Below are 24,935 nucleotides of genomic sequence, written 5' to 3'. Positions count from 1 at the left end.
TTTAAAACTACTCTTAACTAGAATTATAAAAGGAAACTGTAGGTATTTTCAAAGTATTATCTGATGATATATGTACTGTCTGTTTTCCTATTGAACAAATATTGCATATGGAATCAAAATGTGTTATAACTACAAATATGAAGAATTAGTTTTATAATGCTACTATTTTTAAGTATGTATTTTCTATAAGAAGTATATTAAAATTCTTAAAATATTGAAATATTTCTGAAACATATTAATGTTTTACACTAGTTTATACAAATATTTAGGATACTTTTTATTAATATTAAAAGTGTAGAGTAAACTTTTATTGTCATTTGTAATGCAATTAATAATATGAAAACATCAAATTTCTTTTTTTTCTTTTAGGTTCGAGAACTGGTAGAGTATATACATCGCGAATTGCTAAACACCATAGAAAACATAACCTGGATGGACCAAATAGCAAAAATTTATATAAAAGAAAAGGTTTTTGTAATGTTTCGTTTTCTTAAATTATTTGAAATTATAAATCACATAATATGATACATATTTTTTATTGCTCAAAAGCCTCTGACAGTGAGCGCTATAGAGTTATCTGGCGTTATCTCACTCAGCTTGTAATGTCAGTTTTGGAAATGTAATTGTAAAAATACCTCTATATGTGTGACGTAACAAAGTTTTACCCCTCCAAAACTCTTATTATATTTAAGTGCTTTATTTAAAATCTGCTGTTTATGTAATTTAAAGTAAACTAGTTTTAACGCATTGATGGTTTCATCGGATCACTGAGATCATCAGTTAGATCACTGAGATCGTGCAGTTTAAAATCAGAAAAGATTGCAAGGTATTTTTGATCACTTCAACATATACAAAGTGTATTCACACGTTTTTAGAAATAAGAAATATAATAAGTAAATATATATAATAATCTATCAGTAACTTAAAAAAAGTTTTGGAATCAGCTTTCCAGACAACAGATGATTATTTGAAATGAGAAATGCTGTTCGCTACTTTTAAAGTTATTCTTTAAAAATGTCTCGCGTAAATAAGCTGTGGGTTGAAGGATATGTTTCTGCTCTTTCCGAAGAGAACTATTCCTGTTAAGTTAATCAACAATATTCTTAAAAGTGTAGTATTAAAATTTCGAAATAAGCAGCATTATTAATCGGAAAGGGGAAAACTGTCAATGATTACTTCTACATAGAAGGAAGACTCCATACTAATCCCCGAAAACAGTACTTCGAATTTCTAATGCTAAGTAAGCTAAATCTTCGGTAACAAGATAAAATATGCCGCTGCAAAAATCAATTGCAAAGTTTTTAAATACATCTGCAAAAACCATAAATAAAATAGTAAACCAAGATTTATAATTTAAGAAAGCTAAAGTAATATGTTTATCAGCCTCTGTCGCGGCATGTCGCTCAACGTTAAACAATTTTAAATTAAATTTTTAGAACCCAGAATGAAAATTATTTAGATGAAGAAATATGGAAATAGTACATTGTAACTTTTGATAAAGGCATGGATTTACCAAAATGAATGCAATAAAAATTTGAATATTAATTAGCAGAAAGGAAGAGAAAAAAGTGCGGATCTGGTTCTATCAATGCAGAGAAAGTTTCAGTGAGGGATTTATGATTGTCGCAGGATTCTCGTGCAGTGGAAGATTAAAAATAAGAAAATAAGAATGTGAAGAAAATGTTAAAATCAAGTCAACGTACTATCAAGATAAAGTTTTATGTCCTCTAGTTACAGAATAAGTACCATTTCTTTATCCCAATGAATTCTTAGGGTAAGATTTCTGACGAAGCAAAAAGACTTACTTGAAAAAGTACCACTCTATTCATTGAAAAATTTGAAAACTGATAAATGGATTTCATACATATTTTTCCATGTTTTCCTACAAAGCCCCCTGACGTTCCACCTATGAAATATTGTGCCTTTTGACTCTTGAAAAGAACTCTTTCTTAGCACAAACTCGAGCACGATTGATGGACTAGGGAAAATAGTAAAAGAAGAATGGAAATCAATATCCTTGAAAATTTTACGAATAGTCCTTCTGTTAAGGGAATCACTATGCAGACTTATAACCAGAAAAAAAGTCTGTCTATCAGACTGAAAATTTACGAACGCCGTTTAAATTTTAAACATTTATTAAACGGTCTTGAAGTCATTTTAAAAATGTGTACCCTCAAGTGTAAGAATTTGGCATAAGGAAGCATTTGAAGGAGATACCCTTAAGCAACTATTCCTCCACGACTTCTAACATTCCTGTTAAAGAGCCTTTGAAAATACTTGGAAAATGTGTATTTTTACGTGTATGTAGATTTTTGTTGATTGAATGGATGAAACGTTTAGAAATAAACTTTAACCGTTTTAGATAGTCCACTACAATGGAAATTTATGCTAGTTCTATATGTAAAAACGAAAAGTTAAAACAAGTAGTTTTGCCGTGGATCGTTTCTTCTGCTATTCATTTTTATGGAAGGTAACGCACTCGGTTTCGTCATTTTTCACTATTACTTCAATAATGGTCTTTGAAATGTTAAAAATAATATGCAAGATATTTTAAAGTATTCAGCTTTCTACCATACCTGTGCCAAATTATTTCTTCGCATTAGCAGATCAAAATTAAATGAAGACTCAAAATTATATCTCCCGACTTAAATCGTAGTAAAACGCAGCATTATATCCCATGGTTATTAAATGACTTTATATGAGAAAACATAAAAACGTGATACAAATAAATGCTCATAGCGGCTGAGCGGCGGCTTCTCGTTGAGAACTGATAGTTCGGTCCGGTGTTCAAATCCCTGCAAACTGGCATGCTGAATGAATATTTTTGAGGGTTTCCTCATATGTAACGTGAGCATATGTCAGTTTTTCTTTGAAATCCTTTGTAATTCAACCCCCCCCATGTTGGCGGATGCTAGTGTGTGTGTCTCGTATTCAATTAAAAAATACACATAACGTACCTAAATACGCGTGTATATGCGATACGACAATTCATGTGAATACGTGAATACACGAAAGGTAAGGATCACCTTCCTGTTAAGGAGAGCAAAAAAATTACGCATGGGCCCCGAGAACTGAATTTCAATTTGGAGAAAGACCATCTTGCTGAAGATAACATTCGAAGACACTTGAAGCTATCAACGGCCTCATCGGGATCTAAAGGTAGTTTAAGTGCTAAACCTGTAATTGTTAAATTTTCTGAACACCAGTAGTTTGACACGTGTTCGAATCTAGACAAATGGACCGGTTGATTAAGGGTTATCGTGGCTTTATCTCATATTTAATGTGAATGAGAACCTCATTCTCTTCAAAAACCCATCACGAAGGCATCGATCCTTTAAGCAAATACTAAATTTTATTATATTTGATTAAAGAAGTGAAACCAAATTTCCGATTTTCTCTGAAGATCTGCAATTTTCAAATAAATATTTAAATATATTTTAAATGTACTTTGTTGCCGATTTTTATAGATTAAAATTAGCTGGACCGCAAAAACAAAATCCAAATGAGATAACTAAAAGTAGTTTATGTGGAAGCACAAGCCTCATTCCTGTGAGGTCGTGTATCCACATTATCAGCAAATTACCAGTTAGTATTTAAAAGTAATACATGTATTCTTCTATCTTCAGATAAGGGATCCTCAAACATTTAGACGAAGTGTACGCGCTCTTCATAAATCCGCCACTGGGAATAAATGAGAAACTTTGGGGAATATGATAAACGATAAACGCTTTGGTACTAATGTGATACGTTCTCAATGTCGCTAACACAGTATATACAAATTATATATCGATTATTTTGCATACACGGATAATTATTTTATTTTCCCATTTACCTTTTAGCCAAATTCCATGACATATAATATTGGATATCCGAAAGAGCTTTTGAATGACTCGTACATCTCTGATACGTATGCAAATGTAGGTACTTTGATATTTATTCATGAGTTTTACAAAATGTTTAACATAAAAATTGAATTTCTTTCGGTAGAAATATTTCCCAATATACCTTTTTTTTCAGCTAGTACTTGACAGAGATTATTTCAATAATACACTAAAATTGCGCAAGTTGAAGACTGACTATACCTTCTCTCAGCTTCGGAAACCTATCCCAAAAAATGAGTATGTAATATTTTAATTATTGACAGCTTCGTGATTTTGACTTAACTTATTGATATTTTATTAAAATGAATATTTTTAAAATAAAAGATTTCAAACTAGGAAACCCTGTGTAGAAAACATTTGTAATTTAAAACTGTGGATCTGTTATTAGCTGGTCTCAGATTCATGAACAGAATGGAATTCTCTAAGTGATAATTATGATTAAAATTTCCCTAATTTCAACCATTTACGCAATGTAAGCCGTCCAGAATTCTCCCATCGTAAAATTGTATATTCTTGTTTATCAGTAAAAGGAGTCTAGGTTGCAGTTTATTTTGTTTTACTTATCAGATATAAAACTTTTTTAATTGTGTAAATTAATATTCTCATCAAACAGCTTAATTTGTTAATAATCAACTCTTTGAGAAAAATCAAGTACCTTATACAATATTCATATGAGGCGACATTATGAAATTTTAAGAGTCCGACATTGAATATTAAATTTGTAAAACTTGGGTATAAGGGTAAACAATTGTATAAAGTGTATTATCTTTGTGTAAAGGTTCTGCCTCTTTCTTAGCCAAAAAATAAAGACGGAAGCACAAAAGATAAAATAATTATCATTTAACATAACTGCTAGTATTACTTTTAAACTCTAACTTGGCGTAACTGTATGGCGTCAAGTTTATGCACTCAGTAAATTCTCTATTTATTTTAAAACTGGTTTGTGCAATCAGTAAACTTTTCTGTAACTTATGTCACATCAGTAAACTTTATTGTGTGAGATTAAAAACAACTGTTAAATTATGTTTTCGTATTCTCTATATTACCGAAGATTTGGCAAGAGAAAGGTGCAACATAATGATCTAATGAAATGGTAAACTATTGGGGTTAGGTCAATGGAATACACAAGGTGAGTTAGCATTTCCCAGCTAAAGCTCAGTAGGTTTTGCAGAATGATTAAATCAGCGCGAGGTCTGGTATAAACATGGCAAAAAAAAGATAACGACTTGCGATTAATGAAAATTACACTTAAATGTCAGTTTTATTCTCAGATTGTCCAACTATTGTTAATCGAGGCTAGATTCTATCGTTGGGTTACATTCCAGTGGATTATGACTCTCTTAACAGCATCATTCTGGAATGCAGTCTCCCTTTTGAGGTTGGTAGCATAATTCCGTAACAATACTCTTCAATTCCTAACACTATTGTAATGTTCATGATATGATTAACAGCATAATCATTCTTAGAAAATAAAAGGTAAAAAGACTTACCTTTTAGTCGATTTTCTTTCTCGTTCCAAAGGCGTATCCGGGAATGTTAATTTACATTCATCAAAAGGCACTACTCACGGAAAAAGAGAGGCTTCTAAGATAATAAGCTATTTAATTTACAATTACATCTTGCTGCGCGCATGCGCAAATCACGTGGTTGTCGGTGAGAGTTTCAACAACTATGATATAGTATCCATTTCCCATATTCTATTGCAGTTCGTTATGTAAATAATTTAGTTTTGTACTATGAAGCGAAGAAGCACAGGTGCACAGGTTCCTTACTTTGTTTCTCATTTGTGCTCAAAGTCGGTTAGAACTTTTAAAATATTTGATTTAGGTTTTATTAGTAGTTCATTTCCTTTGAAGTTGATTAGAACTTTGTGACATCAGATTTAAATTTTATTAGCAGTTTCTTTCCTTTATGCATTGTTTTGTTTAGGTACTCAATCAGTCCAGATGTTTGTGCAAATTATTACGGCAAACTGCGTAGGTTAAAGTTCAGAGGAAATCTTAACTGATGATTCTAAGTAGAATTCTGGCCGCTGATGCTGCTGCTTGCCTAAAGAACCGCTGATATGTACAGGAATTGTTGGTCGAATGTGTTATCTGACGCTAGTCGGATTTGTTAAGAGTTGAAAGTTAGTTTGGTAGTCTATCTGACTCAGACAGTATTGTAGATCCCGTAGAGCTTGACGGAATTGTAAGCTAGCCAATATATCGTAGATTTGCAACGATCTGCTGTCACCAGGAAATTGAACTAATTATTTTGTGTTATTTGATTCGTAAATCCCACAAGTCGTTAACTTTTACTCTCTGTCTTGTGTCCATAGTATGCATTAGGAAAGGCGATAACTAACCGACCAGTTTAGTTAACTGTATAAGTTAGCCATTACGTACAAGTAGTTCTATTAAGTAGTTAGACATCTTTAGATATTATAAACTCCTTGATGGAACTTTGAAACCAAAAGTTTTCATTCGTCTTTTGCTTGTTTTTCTGTGTGCCGGTAATGTTTCTGCTAGTTTGTGGATGGTTAGATATGGTTCACTTTTTACGTTCTGATTTAGCGGTTAATCTGAAACCTCTTACAAAATTTCAAAGCGTCTGCTCGGTATGCTTTGTGTATCCACCTTGAAATTTTTGAAACCGACTGCTAATGTTACTATTATTAAGTGTATCTTTCCACAACTTGACGATGCTATCACAAGCTTGGTCTACAGAATCATCTCCAAGAAATTCACTTAACAAAAGAAGTCTTAGAATGCTCCTTATGACTTGCTACTTTAAAGAGCTAAATAAATGTGGTACTTTGGTGTACTTGGTCTCTTGAAATGCTCTATCACCCACCAATAATTTTTTGAGTACACCCAATAATTTACCTTTAGATCTAGAAACTCTTACATTTCAGCAGTAAGTTATTAAAGGCAATTGTTTCGAGAGGCACGTGCTTAAATAATGCTATGGGATAAACAAACATTTTTACTTATATCTATTATATACACCAAGATAGCTTTCTTTTATAAAAGATAATTAAATGTATAAGGTTATGAAACCAAAGAATTTGTGTTTGAGTATTAAACTGGAATATTTTTGCAAAAATGCAGCAGACTTCCAAATATTAATTGGCTGCTCAAGATGGTTTAAATTCAATAATTACTCTGTGTACAAGGGGAAACAATCCTTTTTTGAGAGGTACTAAAAAGAGATACAGTTTATGAGAGGTACTGTAAAATAAGTTAGACATATTGGAAAATATATACTTTGTGATGAAGAAGCGTATTAATTTAAAACCTTGTAGCGGACAAAAGCGTTTCCGAAAGTGTCAGGAGATGTAGCCTCTATAGTTCCACCTTCTGGTGGAGAAGGTTAAAGTAATGGTTATCTATTAAATATATTTTTACTTAACAATTTTGATTCTAACCATCTTCACAGTGTTAGAGTTATATTATTTCATGTTTAATTTTGCCATGCTAATGGGTCATAAGATGTGATGTATAATCAAAACTCTTAAACCATTATTATGTAATGATAACTCTGGAGAAATAGAGACATCCCTTCCGTATAATCTTATGACGTAGCCGAGAAGTCCGGCTTACAGAAAATCTGAATTCTAGTTTCAGCGAGGCACACAGATTTTAATAAAATTCTATATTATTATGCTCTGAATAATGTTTAGAGTGGAATCGGAGGTAAAAAATGTGGAAGATATTTCTTTAACCTACTACTTTAAGACAGACACTTAGAAGTCGTAACTATTTTTTTCCTCATTAACAATCGTAACATTTACCACCATCACCGCATAGTAGGTACTAGGGGTGTTTGCAAATTAGATTGCTTGGCCATTTGCCACAGCAGTGGTTACTAAGGTCATTACTTCTGGTAAGCCAGAAGTGACTTTAAATCATGAGTTCCGAAATAACAGTCTATAGGCTTGGAAAACTTAGCTTCATCTCTCTTATCATTTAACAACGAGAGAGGCGTTACAATATAAATGACAGACATCAGCTCAATCTTTTGTGACAAATGTAGTCTTATCCATCTGGACATATACAGACCAAAATTATCTTTCCACAAAGAGTCATTTAATTTAACAAGATTCATCACTAAAACAATATTTCTAATATTTCTACATGCATATATTGCATGTTAATACAGTATACTGCCGCATGTTGGAGTGGTTGTCGCGTGAACTTATACTGCTTCGTGTTAGCGAGTTTTCGTTTATTTTTTAGACAGGCAAGCGGATAGATAAAAGGAAATCGCGTTGCAGAGCGAAAGCAACTTATATAGTACAAACTGAATGTTAAAGAATTCATTTTAGTTTCGGTAGTATTGAAGATACTGCCAAAACCTTCGGGAAAAAACTGCAACAAATAGCGTAATAAGTTTCAAAAATGTAGTATCACAGAAATGATGGGATATGAAAATTCATGTTTTATAATAATTTGAATGGATAACACATATTTACAGAAATGGTGATATGTAAACGAATTTAAATTAATGCAATGAAACATATCGCGACTATTCAATTTACTCAATTAATGCTTTAAAGGAAAGCTGAATTATTTCATTTTTACCACATATGCAAATGTGCAAAATATAAATTTAAATAATCTTTAATATAAAATATTTCAGTACAGGCTTATAACTAGAGAACTTTCCAAAGTGATTCAGTTTGTTTTCAGTCTTCTAGGGAAAATTTAATTTGCTATCTGTATGACAGCACATTTAAAGATAAATATATTAGCAACAATTCCTATAAGATCCCTTTATTCAACAAGCATTAAATTAAATAGTTGCTAATAAAACAGGCTGTTAATTATTATTAAATGTAAATACAGTCGTCTTCTATTATAAAAAGTATTAGTTACAAAAATATAAAACTATCAAAATAGTATAAAACAACTGAACTTTTAAGAAGAAAAGTTTTCAAGCAAGCAAATTAGAAATAAGAAACCTGTTCTTTAAACTACTTTTGAAAGATATAACAGTGTCTTATCATTTTAAATTATCAGTACATATTTATTTCCAGCTGGGTGGAACGAGTAAACGTAGCTGATGTGAATGCTGCCTATTCGAAATCGAAAAACAAAATTGGTAAACTGATTTTTTATGCTAAATTTCTCTGCCATATGCTAGTTAAAGCATTAATAGCAATTTTAAATGATTGACAAACTTAAAATAAGTAATAGGTGAAGTGAATGAAGCAGTGTGTCCGCAACTAAGAGAAAGTCAAAATTATAGGAAGGAAAAAAGCTGAGGGAAAAACTAAAAGAAAATTGAATTTTACAATATCGAGAAAAAACGTGAGGGGGTCACTTTTGTTAAAATTTCATTACTTAAGATTGTTATTATTTTTATTTTTTTTAACTTTTTAAACTAGCGGTACTGTCTAACCACAGTAGCGAGAGCAGTTTGGCTGAGAGCCAAGATGGGTTAGTTTAATTGAAGGGGTGAAAAGCGTGGGTATTTTTCCCTCTCGGAGGTAGTTGTGGTTGTGACAGCTTTAGTATCGTTATTAATCTCTCGTGCATTTGAAATAGATGAATAATATATAATGTACAGGTTACTGGCAATATTGAAACGCATAGCTCGAGAGCCGTATGCATTTTTCTCGAAGCATGTAATTATTTTTTTAAAATAAGTTTTTATACCTTTTCTTCTCTTATTTGTATGTCGCCATTTTTTTTATTGTAAAATAAAAGTTATTGCTGTGTTCCATCATTGGAGTTTACTTCAAATTGCTTAAGAAGTATCACAGGGTGTGGTAAATATTATAATTTTCTGTTGCGCAGAGCTCGAAAGAATTGTAGAAATACGACGGCACCCAGAGCCAAGGAATTTTTAATACACATAGTCGTCTACCCGAGCATGGGCTCATCAAAGCCCAAAGCTCGATTTTTCTTTGTATTTATTTCACATTTTGCGCAAATTTTACGAATTTTTGACAAACTTGGCAATTTTGAACGAAAAGGAGCAACACTGTCCGGAATAAAATACTTTTATCTCCAGTGCGCCAGGCTATTTCCATTCGGCAAAATAATAAAATATCTATCTTTAAATAGCCGAGTCTGTTAATCGACAGACTCTGCTACTTTTGAAGATTACTGAGTAATCTTCAAAAGAATGAACTGAGAATGAATGAGGTGACAGGTGACGGAAGACGGGGACACCTGGTGTTTAACAGTGGTAAACAGGCATATGTCCCACGCTTTCCCCTGTGTAGAAGCAGCAACTTTATTTAAATTAATAAAATTATTTACAGTGCAACAAGAGCAGATGAGTGATTGTGTTACATTGCAGTTCAGGGAGAATGAATGAAAATGAACTGGGTGATTTAAAAGTAATAAACAGTGTTCTCAAGAATAGTTATTCTGCTTTTTACTACAATTGATATAAATAAAACTGCGTTAAAACAATGAGATATCCAATTAGAAATATTAAATATTTTTATAAAATTACACTAGTCATTTCATAAAAATATTCATATATTTATAAAATACATAGTTTTTTTCCCTTATTTATGATAGGTCTTTTGGGCTAATGACCTTTCGAGCGGCTATTTTTCAAAGAAATATAGCGGATATTAAAAACGTAAGGCAGCCCATAACATTCTGTCATAAGTTTTGAAATCTGCTGTTTTTAAATATTTGTGGTTTTGCTCTTGTATTTTATGTGGCGTAAGTATGAAGAAAGCTATGATTAACTATAAAGCTGAAAAGTCAAAAAACGTGTTAGCAGGAGCAGGCTGGTAGCCCGCGATATTCAAATGAACAAATTATCTGGTGCGACGTTAAATTCTAAAATTCTTCTAGATTTTCCTTCCTCTTTTTCTCTTTATTATTATTATTAATGCTGTTGTTGTTGGGCTTAAATTCGGTAGCATTCATTTTCTTGGTGCTGTTGTCGCGAGTAAAACTGTAAAGTGTTAAGCTGTCGAACATATTTTCATTTCAATTTAGCTGAATGAATTGAAAAACTGTCTTACAACATCAGTTTTAAACTCTGAACAAAATAATTGTACAAATTGAACAAAATAATTTTAAAACCACATTTCACCGAAACATTACTGTATTTTTTACCATGGTTTTAAGAAGCAATTCGAAACTAAAAACATCAAGATTAGCAAAGAAGTAATAAAATGTTATGTCATAAATAACTGGAAGCTGACAGTTTCAACATTTCTGTTCAAATATTATCTAATAATTGACATGCCAATGAACTTACAAAATTTCAAAAATTCATAAGGATTTTATGTAATGTCTTTTTTGATGTTTTCACATATTTTTTAATATCTTTCATGCGTTTTTTGCTTAATCATATAGACACTTTATGGAACCATTCAATTCCATGCATAGTTAATCAAAAGACTTCTGAGTTACTGAGCTATACGTTCTTTCAAAGTAAACAGAATTTTTTAAATCACTATTTTTATATGTAGTCTAGAGATAAACTGCTGTCTTTACGAACAATTTAATCACAATTTTGGAAACAAAATAGTGATTCTTAAAAAATAAAATTTTTAATGCATTTCCTTTTCAAAGGCTCCGATCGCATCTCAAATATGTACAGTAATATTTCAGACTATTTTGTAACAGCAATACTGTTTTTACAGTGCTTCCTTCAGGATTATTACAGTTTCCTTTATTCAGCAAGGCCCAACCACAGTAAGTTATTAATTTAATTTTTTAAATACATTCAATTTAAATTCCTTTGAAATACAATTTTTGCACTGTTATGAGTTAATTTACATAATTCATCAAGTATTAGAAACTGTTTTGATCTGGATATAATTCGGATATACTCGTATATATTGTATTTCAGATATCTGAACTTTGGAGCTCTAGGTTACTACATCGGCCATGAAATAACACATGCATTCGATTACGGAGGTGAGGCATATGTTTATTTGAAAATAGTCACTTTAAACATTTATGGGGCTATTTTGTTATAGTGATGGTTAAAATGTTTTTGCGACTGATACATTTAAGAAACGAAATTTACTTCGCTTATTATATAAAATTAATTTTATATCTTATTAATTTGATTTTGTCCATTCAAATGGTGTAGTGATAAGACCAATTCAACAAAAGAAAGCTGTGAGACTGCACAGAACACTATTATGCATCGACCTTTCTTATGGTGGCTAGTGGTTATGTAGGCATTGAGAGAGTCTAACTGCCTAAGAAATCTATTCTCACTAATAGAAGACTATTTCAAAAAAATGGAAAATGTTTCCTAATACACAATGAAATAACTACCAAAGTATTCATTACAGGATGCTCTCAGGGTTCATGTCTGAGCGATGCCTTCTGGACACTTACCTTTAATACGATTATTAATTGCAACTTCCCTGACCATGCTAATATTTTCCATTCGCCAACGACACGGCGTTGGTCGTAAAAGGAAATTCAAGAAAAATACTGGAAGATAATGTATAAAGTTTTTCTCCTACCTTCCTAGCGTTCAATCTCTCTTGTTCAAAAAAATTCCTAATGCCTCTACAGTGGTGCCCGAACTAAAATTCTGTTGGATGATGTTTTTTCACACACAGGATTGTTGCCCTTTAAAAAAGGGAGTATATAAGGTATTTCTCCCACCATCCTAGCGTACCTTCGTGGTTCAATTCCCGCGAAGTTGATTGCTCATTTTTCATCTTGCCTGCTTCCAAAAATACCTAATGTCTCTACAGTGGCGTCCGAACTAAAAGGGTGCTGGATGATGATTCTCTTCAACCAGGATTGGGTCCCCTGAAAAGCTCAGTCGCCCTTTAAAAGGGGGAGTATATAAGTTATTTCTCCCACCTTCCTAGCGTGCCGTCGTGGTGTAGTGATTCTGCACGCTGGGTCGGTATTCCAGAGGTCCATGGTTCGATTCCCGGCGAAGACGTTTGCTGATTTTTCAATTTTTCTGCTTCCAAAAATGTACCTAATGTCTCTACAAATGTTAAGCCTTTCACTTCCAGAACTTAATGCAGAATATAAGAAATTCAAATTATACATATCACAAGATAATTCGAAAGCCATACTATTTCGCAAGCCACGATAAAAATTGACAAAGAATCCTACATTTTAGTTACATAATAAAAGAATTAAAATCTCCATTGACATAAAAAAAAAATTCTTAAACATTTACGTCAACAGTCACCTCAATTTTTAAGCCATCGGACACACATGCCAAAGGAATCAAATAAAGCTAGAAACAATATTAAAAATTTGCAGCGCTACGGTTGGGTGCCCTCATGTGCAGAAAATACTGTTTAACACAGCCATTACTAGTATCATAGGTTACAGTACAGCCATTAGGGCCGTGAAGACAAATGAGGGGCAAAAGCGGAAACTATATACTCGTACTATTCAAAGACTATTTTTTACTTTCAATCTGTAAAGCCTATATGACGATAGCAGGAGGGGATTGGAGTAATATCCTTGGAGTGCATGTGGCAAAGATTTTCGTATCCTCCTTGAGAGAGAGGCTCATAATATGACCGCTGGCAATAGGTGAGAGCGCAGTTCAGGAGCACCTGTCACACTGAAAAGTTAAGAGTCCAACCAGGCCTGCTGCTCAGGTACCAGAGATGGGTGGGAGGCACCAACCACTCCACCATGATTTGTAATGTTTTCAGAGGAAATAATTCCAGATAGGTAAGGTCGGACACTTTATGCATAGGGACAAAGAGAATATAAAACAACAAAGCAAATGTAGATATTTGATGAATAAAAAATACCTTTCCTTTCGCAAATAAGATGTGAAAGTTGTTCTATAATGAATGTTAGAGTTTTCTGCTTATCACTCTCATCATTATTAACAGTTCTAAACGCAGAAATAGCTTTCTTATAACATTTAAAAACAAATTTTTGTCTTGCGGCTTGGAAATATTTAATGAAGTTGTAGGGTTTATATTTATTTTAACTAACATTTATTTAAAGTTTAAACTATCTTTCCTGTCAAGCCTTACTTTCCCCTGTGTGATATTCTTACTTAGCGAGCGCGGAGGTAGTTAGCGAGAATTGAAGAACCCCGCGTTGCGGCCTATGTGCTTGGCGGGAAGTAGTTGTAATCGTTCCAGTGAGCTTCAAGTCTGCTGAATTAGCAGCGGTATTGTAAAACGCGGTGAGTTAGTTATTTTAGAGAGCCTCGTAGTTAGAATCTTGTCTTTACTTTCTTTTCAGGTTATTATTTTTATTTGACTGCCAAGTTGGCACAGTCTGTGAGCGTCAAGAGCACGCAATTGTAATTTATTACGTTGAATAAAAAGGGACTTAAACCCTTCACAAGGCTCTATCTTTTATACAAGTTTTCACAGTCACCTCTTGGTTACGTGCAAGTTGGAGGCGCGCAACGTTATATTGGCGCCCGAACAATTATCGAACTGAAATGGCCGAAAATTGGATGGAAGCCGCTGGACAACACCAAGAAATGACAACTCAGTTAGAAGGATTTGGATACCTGGTCCAGACTTTGAGAGCATCAATCAAGCCAAACGTCCATTTCGACGGAAAAAATTCGGTGGCGGAATTTCTCGAAGGTCTAGAAAACCACTTTCAGCTCTACCCTGTGCCTGAAAGACAAAAAGTTGCCATCGCCACATCAGCACTAAGAGGACAGGCCGCGCTATGGTGGAAAAATATAGGTAAATTTTTATTAGGGGAATTTGCAAGCCAGACATATACATTTGAAAATTTCAAAAAATCGTTAGTAAAGGCCTTCCCCATAGTGAAAGATCGCGCACGGCTGGAAGCCGAACTATATAGTTTCTACCAACGGGATACAGCAGAATTGACGGACTTTATTCTACGAAAAATCAAGCTAACGGATATGCTGTATGGAAAAAAACCCGATGCGGAGATTATTGAAATAATATTACCAAGATTGTTACCCGCTGTTCAAGACTACTTTGAAATTAGAAACCCAAGCACATTGCAGGAACTTTTCGAATTGGCGGTGAAGTTTCAAAATCGCAGAATAGCGTAAAAAGCGAGAGGGGAAACATATTCTCAAAGTACCCGAAGGAAGGAGGAAACCAGAAATGGAAATCGCTCTTATGGGGGAAAGAACTATCAAGCTAACGCATCGAAACTCGAAGGTCAAGGCCCAAAAAGAAAATTTGAAAATAAACATCCGCGTACCCAGAAGACACAGATTGAAAGGAAAGCTTTAAACAAGTAGAGGGCCCTGTGAAAGGGAGGGTCCAGACCCCGGAAGTTTTAAAAAAACCCTCAAATAGACATTTAAACACGGTCATCGTAAAAAACTCACAGCTACCAATTATACAAGTCCTGGTTGGCGATGTACCAGTAGAAGCCCTCATCGATACAGGAGCAGAAGGAAATTTTATGAGTGAAAATTTCTTCAAAAAGAATTTTTATAGGATACGATTATTTAAAACCAGAAATACGGAAATTATAGCGGCGCAAGGAAAAACATGTCACTGCATCGGGAAATTATCATTAAATTACAGGTAAAAGAGGAAAATCTCAAGGTATTAATTTTTGTGGTGAAAGACCTGCAACACTCTCTTATTTTAGGTATGGACTTTTTAAGGGCCGCGAGGGCCAAATTAAATTTTCAAGATAGTTCCGTGGTGTTGGAGATGGACCAAAGGGTGGTGGAACCTGTGGAGACACCTGAAGTGGACCTTAGCCATCTGAATGACCATGAAAGTAAAGCAATACAGCAAGTGGTGAGTAATTTTTCTCATTTGTTTTCAGAAAAACCAGGAAACTGCCAAATCGTGACTCACAAGATTCAATTAAATGCCGAAAAACCTTGTAGGACTAAACCGTATCGTTATGATAAACAAAAAGACTTAATCATCGAAGAACATATTCAGGAGATGTTAAAGAAAAAATAATAACGCCCATAAATAGTGAGTACGCGAGTCCAGTCGTACTATGTAGGAAAAAGAACGAGTTTCCTCCTTCGGATAAAAGGGCTTGGAGGTTTGCTATTGATTACAGAAAACTAAATAGTATTACCAAATTTCCAGTTTACCCTTTGCCGGTTATAGACGAGATCATTAGACAGATCAAATCGACAAGATATATGTCTACTTTGGACTTAACGTCTGGCTACTATCAAATAGCTATGAGACCCGAAGATATACATAAAACCGCGTTTATAACAAAATCGGGCACTTATGCATTTTTACGCATTCCCTTTGGGTTGTGTGGGGCCCCATCAACATTCCAGAGAGCTATGGACATTGTTCTAAAGCCTGTCCTAGGAAAATCAACTTTAATTTATCTAGATGATATAATTATAACGAGTAGTACGTTGGAACAACACATTAATGACCTCGAACAAGTTTTTAAATTATTAAAAGAGGCCGGTCTTACAATTAACGCCTCAAAATGCAAGTTCGCAACTAAAGAACTTAAATATCTCGGTTATAAAATTTCGCAAAAGGGTATAGAAACGCAAGATTCAAAAATAAAAGCTATTAAGAATTTCCCACCGCCCAACACCGCCAAGAAACTTTCATCTTTCCTTGGATTATGTTCTTACTATCGATCTTTCATAAAAGATTTCGCTAATATTGTTGAACTACTCTTAGTAATCAAAAGAAAAAAGAGTAAATTTACGTGGACAGCGGAAGCTAACACAGCTTTTGAAAGATTAAAAGAAGCGCTTATTAATGCCCCTGTTTTAAAATTCCCTGAGGGGGACGAAAACCTGGAAATTGCAGCAGATGCGTCAGACTATGCGGTGGGTGCGATTCTTATGCAAAATAACCATCCGCTGGCATTTTTTAGTAAAACATTGAATTAGACACAAAGGAATTATACAGCTACAGAAAGAGAAACATTAGCCGTATTAATGGCTGTACACAAATTTCGAGTTTATTTCGGCAAATCGCCAGTAACAGTCTTTTCGGATCATGCGGCTGTTGGTAGACTTTACTCGGGAAAAAACCTAACGCCCAGGTTAATAAGATGGGCTTTAAAACTCCAAGAATATAATATCACAATAAAATATAAACCGGGTAAGGAAAACAATGTAGCTGACGCACTTTCTCGTATAAAACTGGACGATGAAGGAAATGAACTTAAATGCGCTGTGTTGACTTAAAAAATTTTAGATTCTAGAGATACAGTTATTACTGAACTGAAAGCTGATCTGAATTTGGAAATATCTATGCTTATTTGAAAGACCCCGAAAGCTTTGAGCATACAGATATCGATGCGATAAGAAATAGAGCAAAAAACTATGAAATAATAGATAATTTATTATTCTATACGAAAACAACAAACGAAAATCTTGAGTATAAGCCAGTCATCCCAGCCTCGCTTCGATTAAGCATTTTGAAGGAATTGCACGAAGAAAAAACAGCGGGCCACCTCGGGGTCAGAAAGACTATAAAAAGGGTACGCTAGGCGGTATATTTCCCGCAATTATACAAAATAGTAACGGCGTATGTCAGGTCCTGCAATCAATGTCAGTTAATAAATGATATTAATTACAGCCCGGCCGGGTACTTAAATAGCATTCGCGCTACATTTCCGAATGAAATTTTAGGCATAGATCTCCTTGGTCCCTTCCCCCAGAGCGAGTTAAATAAAAATCGTTTTCTTTTAGTAATAGTAGATCATTTTTCAAAATGGATAGAAATTGTTCCTCTTAAACGCGCGTCAGCCAAAACAGTCGCAGATGCATTCCTACACAGATACATTTTAAAATACGGTGCACCGATAAAAGTCATTAGCGATAACGGAAAACAATTCTTTAGTCAAATATTTGAAAACATATGCAATGGACTTGGCATACGCCATATCAAAATGGTTCCGTATAGACCACAGGCTAACATAGCAGAAAGAGTTAATAAAAACATAGTAAAAATAATTCGCAGTTACGTGAGCACACATCACAAGCGCTGGGATGGCTACATAAATGAATTAGCTTATGCTTTAAGAACGGCACATCATGATACTACGGGAAAAACTCCAGCAGAATTATTTTTAGGCAGAAAGTTAATTACGCCTTTAGATAAATTATTCTTTGTGCAACAAAGAGAGCAGGAGTTTAAACAAAAAGATGTGCAAAAGCTAATTGATCAGGCGCTTAAAAGCTCGGATACGGCAAGAAATAGGCAGAAACTATATTACGATAGAAAGCGCCGTGAAGCAGATTTTAAAGTTGGGGATAAAGTATTGAAGCGGAAATTTTCTTTATCAAGTGCCCCAGACAATTTTATGGCAAAGCTAGCTCCAAAGTTTGAAGGTCCCTATGTAATTCAGGAAATCAAAGGAGTAGTCTTATATCTTAAGAACGGGAGAGGGGAAATCTGTAAAGCAAGTCCCGACCAGGTGAAAAAATACTATAATCCAAATGATTTTGAAATCCTTAAAAGTTTCTTGCAGGACTCAAGTCTAAACGAAGAAGTAGGTCCAGAGACTACAACAACTATTCCACCACCCAAGAAACAGAGAACTGAAGAGAGACCTAGCACTTCTACAACCCGGACGTCGGTATCAAAAAGAAAAAATAATTTTCAAACTCCAGCGTTTAAGAAAAACAAAAATACAGATGAACCGAGTAAAGAAACCGTGGTAAAGAGAAAAACACCACCTACAAAGGATGGCAGGAGAAATTACACATCAAGGAGAACGCGCACTAGGCCACAGAGTCAGGTGCCAGCAAGGCCGCCGTTCCGGAAACTGAAGCGCCAACAGGAGGCACAAAAATACGAGGAACAGAAGAAATTCAAGAAGGACTCCAGACCGGAGGACGCCAAGACCAGCCGTCCCAGGGAGAAACGGAAAGGTCAACAACCAGACGATTACTCCGCCAAGAGGCCAGCATGTAGAGGACGCAAAAGAAAAAGCAACGTGGACGACACTCGGAGATCAGTAAGGAGAAAATTAACATCCATGAAACCTCTAACTTGGGACCAATCCTGCCAAAAACGAATGACGGAGTTTCAAGCATCGAAAACTCAAAGATAAGTTAAAACCTTCTATAATTTTTTTTTCTCTTTTGTTCCGAAATGTTATGCATAAGTACGAAGTTCTATGTTTTGACGAAAATCAATATGTCTCGGTTGAGACTCGGTTTTGTTTTACTTTATTTAGCTAAGGCAAAAGTATTATTTTCTTTAAGTGTAAAAGCTAAAAACAAGCATTTTCTGTTGGTCGAAAGACTAATTCTGTTAAAGCCAAAATTTGGCCGAAGATAAAAATAACTTCGTATTCTTGTATTAATAAGAATTTTACTTTCAGTGCCGCCAGCTTGGCGAAGAATGAGTAAAGTAAAAATTTATTTTCTCTTATTCATTTTATGGTAAATTGTAAAAAGCATATGTATTAAAATTTTGTAAATGTACGTAAATCCTTGAAGGTTATGTAAAAGTAGAATTTAGTCTAGAAGCATAAAATTGTAGATGCTAAAAGTGAATGCTTAAAAGCAATGAAGTCAAAATTTAAGTATTAAACTGTAAAGTCATGCTTTAGAGCGAAAGCCTGCATGTTTAAAGATGAATGAGGTGGAAGTTAGAATGAATGTGTTTTGTAGGGTTCTCCACCTACATTTGAATTTTTAAGAATATTAAAGTAGCTCATTGAGTTGTAGAATGTCGAGTAAGGTGTGTCTATTTGGTCGTTGAATTCTAACAAATCATGGTGGTTAGGGGAAGTGTTGTAAGACTAAAATACGAATATTCCCGTTTGACACCACACACGGTGGAGAGCCAGGGTAAAGTTAAATTAATGCTTGAAAAATTGAATGAATGTGAAGTAAGCAATAACTAAGAAAAACGAATCGTTTAAAAACAAAAATTTATTGTGTCAAGAAAGTGTAAATTATAATGTATTTAGAAAGATACTGATACTTATTCCTTCCAGATGCTGGAAGGAAAGACCAAGATTGATTGATGAAGTCCAGGAAAAGTTGCTGTAAGAAGAAAGTTATAACGAGCAACAGAATTTTAGTATATAATTGTTAAGATTTTTTTGTGTAAACGAGGTTCTCGCCAGTTAGTTCAGAATTAGAGAAACTTACAACAGGTCGTTTGTAGGACCTGCTTCCAAGTTTTCCAAATTCTGGCAGCGGCAAATGTAGGGTTTATATTTATTTTAACTAACATTTATTTTACGTTTAAACTATCTTTCCTGTCAAGCCTTACTTTCCCCTGGAACTGCCAATGCCAGAATATGTAAATTTTAGTAGAACGCGCAAGGATTCAAATTATCAGCGGAAGTATTCTGATTTAAATAGAAGGAAACGAGTTCGGTGTGTGATATTCTTACTTAGCGAGCGCGAAGGTAGTTAGCGAGAATTGAAGAACCCCGCATTGCGGCCTATGTGCTTGGCGGGAAGTAGTGGTAATCGTTCCAGTGAGCTTCAAGTCTGCTGAATTAGCAGCGGTATTGTAAAACGCGGTGAGTTAGTTATTTTAGAGAGCCTCGTAGTTAGAATCTTGTCTTTACTTTCTTTTCAGGTTATTATTTTTATTTGACTGCAAGTTGGCACAGTCTGTGAGCGTCAAGAGCACGCAATTGTAATTTATTACGTTGAATAAAAAGGGACTTAAACCCTTCACAAGGCTCTATCTTTTATACAAGTTTTCACAGTCACCTCTTGGTTGCGTGCAAGTTGGAGGCGCGCAACGTCATAAAGTATCTAAAATTACATAAAAGCTATTTACATCATTTATTACTGTAGAAACATTGCTTATATATACATATATATATATATATATAATGTCGTATGATCTTAAATTAGTTCGAAATGAAGATATTCTAATACTTGCGCAATAGCTGCAAAGTAAGATAATAATAATTACACAAGCTTCGATAATCGATACAAAGTGAGTATCGATAATAAAAAGAGTACTTATCATCTTTGAAAATAATTACCGAAGTATTAAGAAGTTCCTTAAGTTTCATGCGCAATAGAAATTGAAACTGTGTAAAATTATTTTTTATCGTCATAAATAAATAGTTTTATTAACAATTAAATTGCATAAATGTTTTAGGTTATAAATAAATAACCTAAAAGTTGCATAAAAGTTAGGCGCAATAGAAATTAAAATTGTGTAAAAATATTATTTCCTTATCATACATTGTTTTACTGGTAATATAAGTGCAAACTGTATATTTTTCTATTAGATCTGTCTCTGCTCTTATCAGCGCTTTTCTCTAGAAGCTGAAGATTAACTTAATAAATATTTTGGGCAGTCAGGCAGTTGTCAAAGTAAAGCCTCCTTTCAAAGCCTTGGACAAACCGATTTATTTTTGAAGAATTTCCTGTTTCTCATCAAAATTTCCATCTTTGAAAAGCTGGTTTAACGCAATATTTTCCCCAAGTTAAGAATGAAAGCAAATTCAATATCAACTGCCACTATAGATTCATAAGAATTTCTTACAAATAGATAATGTAATATGAAAATGCAAATATTTTCTGCAGCAACCTAAGGCCTTGTTGCAGAAAATACAGGAAGGGCTTAGGTTTCTATTCAGGAATAAAATTATGGAACTGGAAAATGCTATATAGCTTCTAAGGATTTATATTTGTTTTAACTAACAAGTTTAATTTTAAGTTCTCATATAAGCCTTCTTTCCCCTAATTGTTAATTCCAGAACGGAGGCGTAGTGTATTAGCATCGAGTTGATGCACTGTGAATTTTAAAGAGTTAATAAAAAGTACTTTTAACCCTTCTTCTGCGCAGTTACTACTCTTACATTTCTAACTTAGAAGTTATACAAGTAGACCCTACAAGCTGAATTCCAGGAAGTATTCTTATTATCCTGATATTATGAAAAGCTTACGAGTATTCGTTAAACATTTATGAATTCCATCTTATATATTATCAAACAAAATGTTATATTTTAATTAACAATATATTTCATTACAGATTTAAATAAATTTTTATACTTATTTGTTAACATATACTTAATCTCAGATTTTATTGAATTCAAAATATTACTGAAGTTTAAGAATTAAAATATAGAATAAGACCTAATTGTTTTATTATCAAGAGGTACAAATTGGTTTTTAATTCATGAATTAGGATATTTATTATAGCATCATTTTCAATGACAATATCATAAAGGATTAAAAAACTGACGTTTTTATGAAAAAGATCTTATCCTGATATTATGAATATGTATATAGGAATTTATCCTGATATTATAAATACCTTATTCTTAGAATGTTTTAATGCATTGAAATTCTGCTGATGAATCTATTTCTTGTATAAATCCGATTTTGGAGATGAAAACAAGTCCAATTTTTAAACTTTTGTGTAATTTTTTGTGCAGTTAGGTATACAACAGATATAAGTCTTTCTCCAGCAGATCATCAACAATCATCAAATAATACTTGTAAATCCTTGTGAAGTTTAACTTGTCTCACTATCATCCAAACTTTCTAAGCCCTTGGAAGACGTTAAGATACTTATCGCTAAATTTAGTAACAACTGAAACATGAATGTAAAAATCCTTTATTCAAAAGCAAGTAAGAACAGATAAGAAAGGTTCTGCAAAGCGTTCTTCAAAAGGCACGATTTGTGCTTTCATGAGTGGTTGGCTATGGCTTTAATGCGAAGTTGTCTCAGAATTAAACCGACATGGAATTCAAATATCGGCGATTATAATGCAAGGCGGGAATATAAGAATTCTTATCTAAAATAGCAACCTAGTAACGGGGCCACAAGAGACAGAGCACACACTGTCGTGCAATCTAAAAGCCTCACCTTAAATACACGGCAACCAAATTTGCATTCTACTGGGAAACCGGAAAGGGAGAAGTGATAGTACAGATCCAAAATCTAAAATCATACTAGTTCTCCTGCTAGTGATGTCGCTCACAGCAGATAGAAGGCCTTGTTCTTCTGGTGGTGATATAAATACCGGGGACCCGGATGGAGGTTCTTTGTGGGCCGATGTTAGTTGGCTGGACATTCGAGAATGGAAATCGTGCCCGGGGCTGTCAGTTCCCTTGGTGTGGTTTCTCGAGCAGTTAGCAAGGCTCGTTACCTAAAATAACATTGGAACTGCACAAGTGCCGACTTTGTTTCTTCCTGTACCTTTTTCCAGGACGCCCAGCCGGTACAGTTTCTCTGACTGCTATACTGAGGGGCCTGCTTTCAGTTTCAGAATACACGGTGAGCCAAAAGTCGTCTCGAGAAGTTGATTGTAGAGAAAGATGGATTGGAGACTCTCAGGCTGTTGCCTTAATGATTTTCCCTCAAAACAGGACGGAAGCTTCACAGTAAACTAGGTTCAGCAGTGCCTGTTTCCAGGCTGAGATAGGGAGGACCCACCACTCCCCGGTAGATATTTGAAAAATAATTATAGTTTTTTAAAGAAATTAATTACAAATACGGAAAAAATAAGTTCCTTCTCCTTATTGGTATCGAAAGGTGTGCTCTTTTCTTTAAAAAAATTTAGGGATGAAATGTTCGTTGCCTAAATTTTCTTTTATGGTCAGTCTTTTTTATCAAAAAATATATTCATATTTTATTGTTTAATTTCTAAATAAAAGTTTCTAGAAATGACAGGGTTATATTCTTCGACATGACTGCATGCCTTCTAGCACATTTAGCGTTCTCTCCCGGTAGCATTTTTGTTTCTTAGTTACAATTTAAAATAGTACAATTTAAATTAGTTACAATTTAAATTAATGTACTTAATTTCATATTTGTTACCTTAAATAAGCTCCAGACTGTGGACACGGGGTCAAATGAGCTCTGTATGCGAATCAACCAATGAAATATAAAATGTTTTAGTGTTCTTAGCTTAGGTTGATCGCTTTTATATTGTCATGATTATATACACTATAAAAATAGACTCGCACTCCTGCTGCTGCGTACAGAATTGGTTAGGAAAAAGTCGAAAATTTCATTGCACGGAACTTCATAGCGGGACGCATTAAGGAATTGGAAGGACACCATTTGGCCCTAAGGCAGATGTTTGTCAGTAAGAAATATCTTATTGAATGTTTTCTCATTATACCAGACCGTAGTTGTTTATTATGTTATGATTTAGAAACATTTAAATATGAAAAGCATACTGTTACGAGGTTTACATACATGTAAATAATTTTTGGTGAGAATGCACTATGTAAATATTAGAATATCCTGTATCATGTAGCATGAAAAGTATCAGAGTTTGAAGCATCGCTGAGAAAATATGGTTGCAAGGTAAAGTCCATTTAACCTCATTGCCAAAAGATGCCACGTTTGGCGACATTTTGATCCGGTTCTTGTACTTCTAAAACTGTATGCCTTCCAGTAATTTCGAGAAATACAAGCTACTGCGAATTTCCCTAGCGGACGCGAAGGCTATACCTATAAGACCGGAGCGAGCGTCAGTTTTCAACCAGCTTGGTGTAGGTCTATTTCTTCAATGGAGTCGAAGAATAAAATGCTATAGTAGCCACGGTAATTTTCCATACGGTTCAATTTTTTCGCTGATTACGGCGGAGTTTAGCGCTTAAAGCCAACGATTTAGAACTCTTCCAAATTCAGGAGAAAACCAACTAGTTGCATGGATTTTTCAAAGCAACAATCAACGGTCAATTTTCAGTTTAGCTGAAGAGTATTGGGAGGTAACCGCGCGAGCTTTTGTTCTTTAATGCACTTTGCATTGTCTTGTATTAACCTTCTTAGTAGTTTGAAATTGTAACTACTGTGCTCTGTTATACTGAGGAGAGCTGTAGAAGTACTTTTGTGAAATGTTCCAGAATTGTAGTGTGTTTTTGGAAAATAAATTCATAAAGCTTTCATCGGTAATGTGCGCATTCAGTCAATTTCGAACCCGTAGAATACGAAAGCCATTTGCTCAGGAGGTAAGATTTCTTCGCGGAGGCGTTTTAAGGAAATCTAACCGTTCATGTTACACATAGGGGTAACTACAAAACATTTTTCGCAACTAGCTTGTTAGGCCAGATTTTAACCCAGAGCAACGGGGTGCCCCCAGGCATAGATATATATTTTAAATAATCAAATTTTGCGTGAATTTTATGGTTAAAAAATTAATTTCTTATCTATCCCTTTTGTTAACATGCAATGTTTACTGATTAATTAATTTATCCAGTATCGATAAATTATAAAGTAGTCCAGACGTG

General features: G+C 34.1%; 1 protein-coding gene across 1 annotated transcript in view; it reads left to right on the top strand.

The window, feature by feature from the left end:
• Positions 1–24,935, top strand: part of LOC118184773 (neprilysin-2-like) — a 105,508-nt gene that overhangs the window by 54,949 nt on the left and 25,624 nt on the right. The window contains exons 10-15 of the mRNA XM_085810049.1: positions 370–468; positions 3,840–3,917; positions 4,018–4,118; positions 8,902–8,966; positions 11,485–11,536; positions 11,694–11,761. Coding sequence (XP_085666175.1) covers positions 370–468; positions 3,840–3,917; positions 4,018–4,118; positions 8,902–8,966; positions 11,485–11,536; positions 11,694–11,761 — 463 coding nt within the window. The remainder of the gene's footprint in view (positions 1–369; positions 469–3,839; positions 3,918–4,017; positions 4,119–8,901; positions 8,967–11,484; positions 11,537–11,693; positions 11,762–24,935) is intronic.

The sequence above is a fragment of the Stegodyphus dumicola genome, chromosome 2, assembly GCF_044657685.1.
Source record: "Stegodyphus dumicola isolate Sdum_Otavi_A_Nest chromosome 2, ASM4465768v1".
NCBI classification, from domain to species: Eukaryota; Metazoa; Arthropoda; class Arachnida; order Araneae; family Eresidae; genus Stegodyphus; species Stegodyphus dumicola.
Note: the sequence above shows the minus strand (reverse complement) of the source record. Positions and strands in the feature narration are given on the sequence as shown.